The sequence below is a fragment of the Natator depressus genome, chromosome 4, assembly GCF_965152275.1.
Source record: "Natator depressus isolate rNatDep1 chromosome 4, rNatDep2.hap1, whole genome shotgun sequence".
Taxonomy (NCBI): domain Eukaryota; kingdom Metazoa; phylum Chordata; order Testudines; family Cheloniidae; genus Natator; species Natator depressus.
This window is the reverse complement of record NC_134237.1, coordinates 78,532,406-78,542,155: the sequence shown is the minus strand read 5'-3', so window position 1 is coordinate 78,542,155 and position 9,750 is coordinate 78,532,406. Positions and strand designations below refer to the sequence as shown.

Genomic DNA, 9,750 nt, shown 5'->3' with positions numbered 1-9,750 from the left:
GGGGACCAGTTCCTCCTTCGCAGCCTCCCGCACTGAACAGCCATGAACCGGGGCCGGGTCTGCGCCGCCTCACCTCCGTGGGCCTACGGCTCCCAGCGTACCACGCTGCGCGGGCCGCCCCGCCGAGCTGGGGCGTGGCATGCTGGGAGCTGCAGCCCCAGCCTCTGCCGTGCGCTCCCGGCCCGGCCACCGGCCCCCCCGCCGGAGCCCCGCGCGCGCCCCAACGCGACCGGCGGGGCGCGCTCACGCGGCGGGGGCGGGGCACAGCGGCTCCGCCCTCTCCTGCTTTGGCGCCACAGAGCAGGGGCGCAGCGCGGGCAGCGGCGGAGTTGGCGTGAGCGAGATGAACGGGGATCAGCCCAGCTCCTGCGGCCAGCTCAACGGGTACAGCCCGCGGGCGCCCCCGGGCTCCCTCCCGGAGGCGGGGGGGATTCGGCACCGGCCGCGTGTCACCCGGTTCCCGTGGCCGCCTCCACCCTCCCCGCCCCGGGTGCGCTCCCGCCCTGCCCGTGCTTTGCCGCCCCGGCTGAGGCGCACGCTGTGGAGCAGCCCCGGCCGGGTGACAGCAGCGCGGGGGTGGGGTGCTCGGCGCGGCGCGGGGTTCATTGCTGCTCTTCCACGGTGCAGGGAGGGAATCCACAGAAGGGGGGGCGGCTCAGGCAGCTGCTGGATGCCCCCTGGGCCGGGGGTGGGTGGATGGTATGGAAAGGAGGACAGTGAGTGGGGGATTGGGGCTGGCATCGTGGGTGGGGCCGCGCACGGTACCACGGGCTGATGATGTGAAAGCTGTGCCGCAGGCCCCTTCAAATAGCAGCCGCCCTGTGCATTAGGGGTGAGGCCGGGTTAATAATGTGCCCATCGCGCTAGGGTCTAAGTAAGTGCTACGCACCAGCAGGCGGGGGGGTTTAGCATCTTAGGCCTCAAGTTCAAATCCTCAGTGTCAGTGGATCCCTTCCGAATTAAATAAATTGAGTCCAATTGTAGTTTATTGCCAGTGCGAGAGTGTTCCCAAGTTCACATTTATTAGACTTGCTTTGCCAAATCTGATTTAAAATCTTTCCCCATGAGAGGGCTTCTGCTTCTTCCCTTGAGTCTGTTCCACAACCTGTTAGATGTTACTGTCTGGAAGCTTTTTCTGTTATTTAGTCCAAATTTCCCCTGTCACTTATATCTAGTTATTTCTGGTTATATGCTACTTTGTTCCACTAAATAATCTGTCTCTTTGATGTTTACATCCTTCAGCTATATCTTTCTGAAAAATCTTAAAAAAGGCCTTTACTGTTCATGGATGCTACACTCCACTTGGCAGGGGTTTGGAATAGGTCCCATATGAGGAGAGATTAAAGAGACTAGGGCTTTTCATCTTGAAAAAGAGGAGACTAAGGGGGGATATGATAGGTTTATAAAATCATGAGTGGTATGAAGAAAGTGAATAAGGAAAAGTTATTTACTTGTTCCCATAATATAAGAACTAGGGGCCACCAAATGAATGGTGGGCATCGTAATGGGCAGCAGGTTTAAAACAAATAAAAGGAGGTTCTTCACACAGCTCACAGTCAACTTGTGGAATTCCTTGCCTAAGGACGTTGTGAAGGCTAGGACTTTAACAGGGTTTAAAAGAGAACTAGATAAATTCATGGAGGTTAAGTCCATAAATAGCTATAGCCATAATAGCAGGATGGGTACTGGATGGCAGACAGGATACTGGACTGGATGGACCTTTGGCATGACCCATTATGGCTGTTCTCATGTTTCCTGATAGTTGGTATTTGCCCCTGTGCCCTTGGCCAAAATTTCCATGCACAGACCCTTCCTGCGCTGTGCTAATTAATTGCTGTTCCCCAACCCAAGATACGGCAGTAAATCAGTGTAGCTGTTTGTATGAAAATACTACGTAATTTGCAAGGTCGTTGAGATTAAATGTGTAATGTAAAAGTAACTTTACCATCACTGGTTATCCTCTAGACACTCTAAAAACTTCAAACCCCATTGAAAAATGGGTTTTAATATATCTTGATATAATAATTGTTTGGAGTTTTGTTTTTAAAATGGTTGCACACTCTAACTGGGGTAGGTTGTGGCATAATGTATATATAGTCTTGTCCATCTATGCCAGCTGTATTGCTTTTTTACGACAACAATTCCAAGTTTCAGGCAAAGATTGGAGGATTCTGGGGTTACTTATCACAAGTAATCATTTTGAAAACTGTCACAAATTTACCACTGTGATTGTATATTGGCTCTCTTGTGGACTTAAGCCCTTGTCCTGTAATCAGGGGGTAGCCGTGTTAGTCTGTATCCACAAAAACAACGAGTCCGGTGGCACCTTAAAGACTAACAGATTTATTTGAGCATAAGCTTTTGTGGGTAAAAACCTCGCTTCTTCCTTTTGTGGGTAAAAACCTCACTTCTTCAGACATCTGTGAATGCAAAATACTGTGTGACTTGTGGAAACATTATTCACTCTTACAGAGTATTCAAGAGGGACTGATTATTGCCAAAAGGCCTGGAAATTGTAAACATAAACAGTATTATCTTCTGTAAAGATTTTGATTATAGCCAATTTTCTATGTGGGGGGTAACATTCAATTTTAAGGAATACTCTTTATTCTTTGCTGGAAAATAGATATTTATGTATATTTAAGTATCACCCCTCAATAACCATATGGGGGAGGGAAGAAAATCTAATTAAAATAAAGGAATCAACTAATTTTCTTGACTAGAGGCTATAAATAAAACAATTAGGGGTATGGGGAGGAAAGTTAATAGCCAGAGGTCAAGTCCACATGTTCCTTGTGCCTCTCTGGGAGGTGTTCATTGGAATTGATTTGCAGATTGGATACAATTAACTTAGGCTTGAATAGAGACTGGGAGTGGCTAAGTCCTTATGCAAGGTAACCTATTTCCCCTTGTTTTTTCCTACCCCGCCCCCCGGACGTTCTTGTTAAACCCTGGATTTGTGCTGGAAATGGCCCAACTTGATTATCATACACATTGTAAGGAGAGTGGTCACTTTAGATAAGCTATTACCAGCAGGAGGGTGGGGTGGGGTGGGAGGAGGTATTTTTTCATGCTTTGTGTGTATATAAAAAGATCTTCTACACTTTCCACAGTATGCATCCGATGAAGTGAGCTGTAGCTCACGAAAGCTTATGCTCAAATAAATTGGTTAGTCTCTAAGGTGCCACAAGTCCTCCTTTTCTTTTTGCGAATACAGACTAACATGGCTGCTACTCTAAAGTCTGGGAGGTGGAGCATCACCCAAGTGTTATGCTATACAAAGCACACGGGATCTTTTATAAGAGTGAAGGCAAATCCGCCATATTTATTGAAAATACAACAGTTAGCATATGCTTTTTCAGTCACACACAGATACACATCATGCAGAGAGTCTTGCCAGTTGGTTTTTATAGTTACCAGTCTCTTGTAGCTCGAGTCAATCTAATGGCCAGTTAGATTGAACACAAGTGAAGAGCTGGGTTCTGTCGGTCGCAATCGGATCCTCCGAGGTTTTGCAGGACTGAACCCAGAGTTCCATGGCAAAACACCCCATCTTTATAGTTGTAAATTCCCATTTGAGTCCATGCATTTTGAAATGTCATTCTGTAATCATTAGTCCTTAAGTGGTGTTAATCTTGGAGTTTTCTGCTGTTGTCATTTGATGGTTATTGTCAGGCTTCCCATTGTTATCTCCAATTTGTTGTCTCGCGGGGTGCCTGCCTCACCTCTGAGGTCATCAATGCTGCTAACATGTTTAGCCTCAGACACAATGGATATGTTCTGATTGTCTCCCGGTGTTTCCAAGTCTCTCACTTTTTTCTTGACCATCTGGACACTTGAGATGGCTTTTACACCTTATCTTTTCCTGATGCATGCATTCCTCATTCACACAAACAATCTCTCACAGAGAAGACAGCAGTATTTTATATTCAGCAGGATACATTGTAAATTAAACTTCACTAAATCTTGTGGTCAAAATAGTTTACATTGTGGCTCAGGCCTTTAACATTCCTTTAATTAACATTGACACAATACAAGATCCTCTCTTTTACTCACTAAATCTTAAAACAAAGAAATGTATATTTAACTAGCGTGCCTAATTTGTAATACATATAGGAAATCATAGTAGACATTATAACTTATCCTAAAACAAAAGGATGACCATAATCAGTCATAAGGATTGTTCTGGTCAGACAATGAAGATTGAGGAAAATTGGGCCCTAGGTCCCTGGCTGCCTTATTCATATTTGTAGTTTTTTCCTTTGACTGTACTTCACAACTCCATTGACCTCAGTTGACTCTGGTTTGAGAGTAGAGCCAGGGTCATAGTCTATTTCAGGATTCTCCACTAAATCTTTCATAATTTCTTTCGTAAATTCTTCCTGCCTTGCTGTTAAATCTCCTTCCTAATGTACTTTTGTATGCAGAGGGCTCCTGACTCTGCATTGCTGTGAGGTGTCCTGCTGTCTGATGGGAGGCCATCAGCTGCTGAAAAGTGCCTCTGATGTCCTCTCTTGCAGGGCATTCTCCATTGTCTTGGAGCTCTTAACTAAATTCACAACTTTCTTCTCTTCCTATCTTTCTGATATTTTTAACTGGGATCCTTAGTAAGAGCAACTCTAGATTAAAAAAGAAAAGAACTTTGTTCCTTCATGTTTTTACAGGTTATCTACCATGTTTTATATAGAATACTCTGTGGATGATTGGAGAACTGATGGGATTATGAGATAACAAGTGGGGTTTTTTTGTTTTTGTTTTTTGGGTTTTTTAAGTGCAGTTGGGAAAGGAAGAGTTTATGGTCAGTTTGTAGTTTCAAGCTCTTTTTCTGTTTTGACATGTCTGCTTAACTCAAATACGTTACAGCTGAGAGAAAATGTTTTTGTGAGAGATTCCTTGCACCCACTCCTTCAATTGTGGGATATGGAAGTACTCAGTACAGTTCTCCAGTCTTCCCAACAGTCCTTCAGACAAAAATAGGGAAGATAAAATTTTGATATATTAAATTAAAAAGCAAGCAGGGGGAAAAACTACTACCTTTCAGCTGCCTATATATATATAATAAATAGGGTGTGGAGAAAGGAGCAGAAATCCATTTTGCTCCTTTCACTTTTTTGCAGAAGAATTTACAAAAGAAATTATGAAAGATTTAGTGGAGAATCCTGAAATAGACTATGACCCTGGCTCTGCTCTCAGACCAGAGTAAACTGAGGTCAATGGAGTTGTAAAGTACAGTCTGAGGAAAATTGGGCCCTAGGTCCCTGGCCACCTTATTCATATTTGTAGTTTTTTCCTCTATCTTCATTGTCTGACCAGAACAATCCTTATGACTGATTATGGTCATCCTTTTGATAGATAATAGTCTCTGTGTGGTGGGATGGGGTGGATTGGGTTATGCAGATAAGTTCTCTTTCTGTGTTTTTTGTTCTTTAATCTCAGCATAACTTGATGCATGGAAACTCTTTTTTTCCAGTTCAGGGAAGAGGGTGGAAGGCTTACTTTAAAGCTGGACACATGCTCCCACCATCCTAAATGCATCGTTTAAAGCCCTATTTACCTGTTATGCTTGATGAGATCTGTTGACTGATATGTTAGGGAACAAGATGGGAGGGGGAACTGGCAGTTTGTAGCTGCTTCTGTGTGTGACAGATTTGTTCTGCAGTGAGTGCATGATAAGGTCATTTGAACCACTTGTAGCCTAATTGTACACACAAGGAATATTGCCTGTAGGTGTTGTAAGTGAAGGCAACTTATGGCTGTAGTGGCAGCAAGAGAGGTGTTTAACCACAAAGAGTGATTCCAAACACAGGTCTGCTTAAGTCTTTATTATTGGCAATAACAAATAGCCTGAATCAGATGTTTGCAATTAGAACAATGGACATGAGAGATTACATTGCCTGAGTGGAAAGAGTTTTGGTAATACAGGAATAGGGAACATACCTTTTCTGAGAAATATGCAGGCAGTTATCTTTGAGGGATAGATAATACCTGGCATTGAACTATTCAGAGACTGAATTATTTCATCCAAAGCTGTAATTTATGATCGCCTTTTGTTTGAAGGGAAGTGTTGCTTATAGGTTCAAAGCAAAACACTGATATGCTTTACCATTAAACTTCTGATGTGAATCCATAACATTCAGGGACAGATTCTGCTGTTGGCTACAGTGGTGTAAATCCAGAGTAACTCCACTGAATTTTATATCCATGTAACCAGGAACAGAATCTGGTCCCCCAGTGTGTTTTGAAAGCAAGCAATAAAAGGGCTTTACTTTATCTCTTTTTTTTTTTAAAAAAAAATCAGGAAATGCAGCTATAGCCTCTTTATTGACTGCCTGTCTTATTTGATTTTTGTAGGTTTGGCAGTGAAATGCTCTGTAAAAAACGGGAGGACTATTTGGAATGGCCTGAATATTTTATGGCTGTAGCTTTCTTATCAGCACAAAGAAGCAAGGATCCAAATTCTCAGGTAAGAAAGCAGCATGCAGGAGTAATGTAGTATAGGTTGTATTGTACTATATGTCACACACCCAGTTTATATACAGTGGATTTTCATTAGAAGTTATTTCAGTATAGGGCTACCCAAGTTACAGCACAGTGGGCGCTTTTGCTACAGGAATTTTGTTCATGAGTTTGACCTCAGATATAGCTCTGTCGTTACTTACATTACTATGAACTTTATCATCATGGTTGGAGAAGCTGAAGCCCTCCTGTTGATACCATCGACATAGCCATGCATTAACCTCCAGAATGTACGTGTCCCTGCCCGGATCCTTTCTCTCAACTGAGAGCATGGATGAGAACACATGTGCCCCCAACTCCTTCACCCTCACTCCCAGAGCCCACAGTAGTCGTCACTGCTGATCTGCTCAGGTCAGAACTGGTAGTATCATTAGTGCCCACGTGAATCATCTGCATGTGGTAATGGTCAGAAGAACCTCGGAAACCTTTCTATATTTCTCGGATGCGGTCTCCAGGCAGACAGCACAGGTCCTGGGACATCATGTCAGGTTTGCAGATGGTTTTCTCCCATTCCCCTCAGAAGGGAGTCCCTGACAACCAACATTCTAAGCTGCCTCCTCTTGGGTCTGGTGTCTGTGAGCCTGCCTGCCTGGGGGACAGGTGACGTTTCCTCCTCAGCCATTTGGGTCTGGTCCTCACCGCCTGTTTCAGGTATTGCATACAAGTTCTTGACCAGAATGGATCGGGGACCTGGGTGGGGATGGAGCACTGTCTACTGTCTGAGGTGGCCAGCAGCCAATCTCTTTCGTGTAGAATAGCCTGTTCTCCTTCCTATTCTGGTGCCACTATAGTCGACTAGCATCCTTCATCCCATATGTTTCCACTTTTATCCTGTCAATGAAGTCCTCGTACTCCCAGATGCTAGGCAGAAGAGCCAGCCCCTCGTGCAGCTCTCTTACCTTCTTCCTGGGAGATTCCATCAACAGCGACCTCTCACACTGTGTGGTTCCTTAGCCTTGGTTTCGATAGCAGGCACATGCAAGTCACATATCCAGCAAGTCAAGACTAGGGCTTGGGTGGAAGCCTTGAGGATCAGGATGCCTGTCTGCCAGAGCTCTCACAGGTGCAGGCAGAGTAAGAGCTAGCAGTGGTATTGGCAACACACATTTTTTTTCTCCCATTGCAAGGTCTTCCTTATAGGGTATGTACATGTTAAGGAAAGAGGGGCAGGGGGAAAATGGGAATAAGTGTAGACAGTTTTGAGATAATTTGACAAAATTTGATGTTAGATGGTTTCAAGGTTCCTTCCCCACTCTGAACTCTAGGGTACAGATGTGGGGACCTGCATGAAAGACCCCCCTAAGCTTATTCTTACCAGCTTAGGTTAAAACTTTCCCAAGGTACAAACTTTGCCTTATCCTTGAACCATATGCTGCCACCACCAAGCGTTTTAAACAAAGAACAGGGAAAGAGCCCACTTGGGGACGTCTTCCCCCAAAATATCCCCCAAGCCCTACACCCCCTTTCCTTGGGAAGGCTTGATAAGAATCCTCACCAATTTGCATAGGTGAACACAGACCCAAACCTTTGGATTTTAAGAACAATGAAAAATCAATCAGGTTCTGAAAAGAAGAATTTTAATTAAAGAAAAGGTAAAAGAATCACCTCTGTAAAATCAGGATGGTAAATACCTTACAGGGTAATCAGATTCAAAACATAGAGAATCCCTCTAGGCAAAAACCTTAAGTTACAAAAAGACACACAACCAGGAATATACATTCCATCCAGCACAGCTTATTTTACCAGCCATTAAACAAAAGGAAATCTAACATATTTCTAGCTAGATTACTTACTAACTTAACAGGAGTTGTAAGGCTGCATTCCTGATCTGTTCCTGGCAAAAGCATCACACACACAGACAGAACACTTTGTTTCCCCCGCCCGCTCCAGATTTGAAAGTATCTTGTCCCCTCATCGGTCATTTTGGGTCAGGTGCCAGCGAGGTTACCTTAGCTTCTTAACCCTTTACAGGTGAAAGGGTTTTGCCTCTGGCCAGGAGGGATTTTATAGCACTGTATACAGAAAGGTGGTTACCCTTCCCTTTATATTTATGACAGATGACTAGCTCAAATTTGTTTCCATATCTAACTGAAGTTTCTTCTCTTCCTCTTCGAGGCACTGCAGCTTATTTTACTCTTGGGTTGCATGGGTTTGGTGGTTTTTTTGCTCTGCACAGGACTCCTGACTAGTATTCCCACCCTTTGCCTTCTTCTGTAGTCCTCCCTGCAACCTGCTGTTAACAGAACAGCTGAGAGAAAAGGGGGAAGATGGGAGAGTGAAATCCCAACAAAAATACAGAGATGAGAAGATGCCCAATAACCATCACTACTCAGTTACTTTTTTTTGTTTGTATCCCGGACCTCCTTACTCTGCTTAATGTTCTTTTTAGCCCCAAATCCTCAACTGGTCTTATCTAAGAGCTCATCTGTGTTTAACTTGCATAAAAATAACAAAATTGTTTTTAATTTGTACGTTTAGAGACTTGGGCTTAATCAAAATAGGACATTTTTTTATGCCAAAATAAGTCCAGTGCGCACAGTTGGAGTGATATAATAAAAGATGAGAATTAAAACAGGTGTCTAGTATTTTGGTGCAAATTTGTGTGTAGAACAGACCTAAATCGCTAGAACTAAACCGATTTATAACAGATTAGGATCGGTCCCTTAGGCTCTCTGCCTGCAATCTTACATGATTAAGGGTTTGCAGGACCGGGCCCTTCAATTGTAAGTTTTATGGAGTTTCTCTTGTTGTCTGTAAACTGGCTTGCATACTCCTGGTGCATATATTAAATAATAGTAGAGCTGTCAATTAATTGCAGTTAAGGCAAGCGATTTAACTCAAAACAGATTAACTAGATTAAAAAAAATACTCACAATTAATTGTGGTTTTAATCGCACTGTTAAACAGTCATAGAATACCAATTTAAATTATAAATATTTCAGATGTTTTTCTACAATTTAAAATATTGATTTTGATTACAACACAGAATACATACAAAGTGTCCGGGGCTCACTTTATATTTTATTACAAATATTTGCACTGTAAAAAAGATAAACAAAAGAAATACTATTTTTCAGTTCCTCATACAAGTACCGTGGTGCAAGCTCTATCATGAAAATGCAACTTACAAAGGTAGATTTACATTTTTTTTAACATAACTGCACTCAAAAACAAAACCATGTAAAACTTTAGCGCCTACAAGCCCATTCAGTCCTATTTCTCATTCAGCCAATC

At 43.2% G+C, this 9,750-nt stretch overlaps 1 protein-coding gene across 1 annotated transcript in view; it reads left to right on the top strand.

Moving 5' to 3' along the window:
• The first annotated feature begins 231 nt into the window (after positions 1-231).
• DCTD (dCMP deaminase) overlaps positions 232-9,750 on the top strand; it is a 30,395-nt gene continuing 20,876 nt past the window's right edge. Inside the window, exons 1-2 of the mRNA XM_074950073.1 lie at positions 232-384; positions 6,352-6,463. Coding sequence (XP_074806174.1) covers positions 344-384; positions 6,352-6,463 — 153 coding nt within the window. The 5' untranslated portion in view covers positions 232-343. The remainder of the gene's footprint in view (positions 385-6,351; positions 6,464-9,750) is intronic.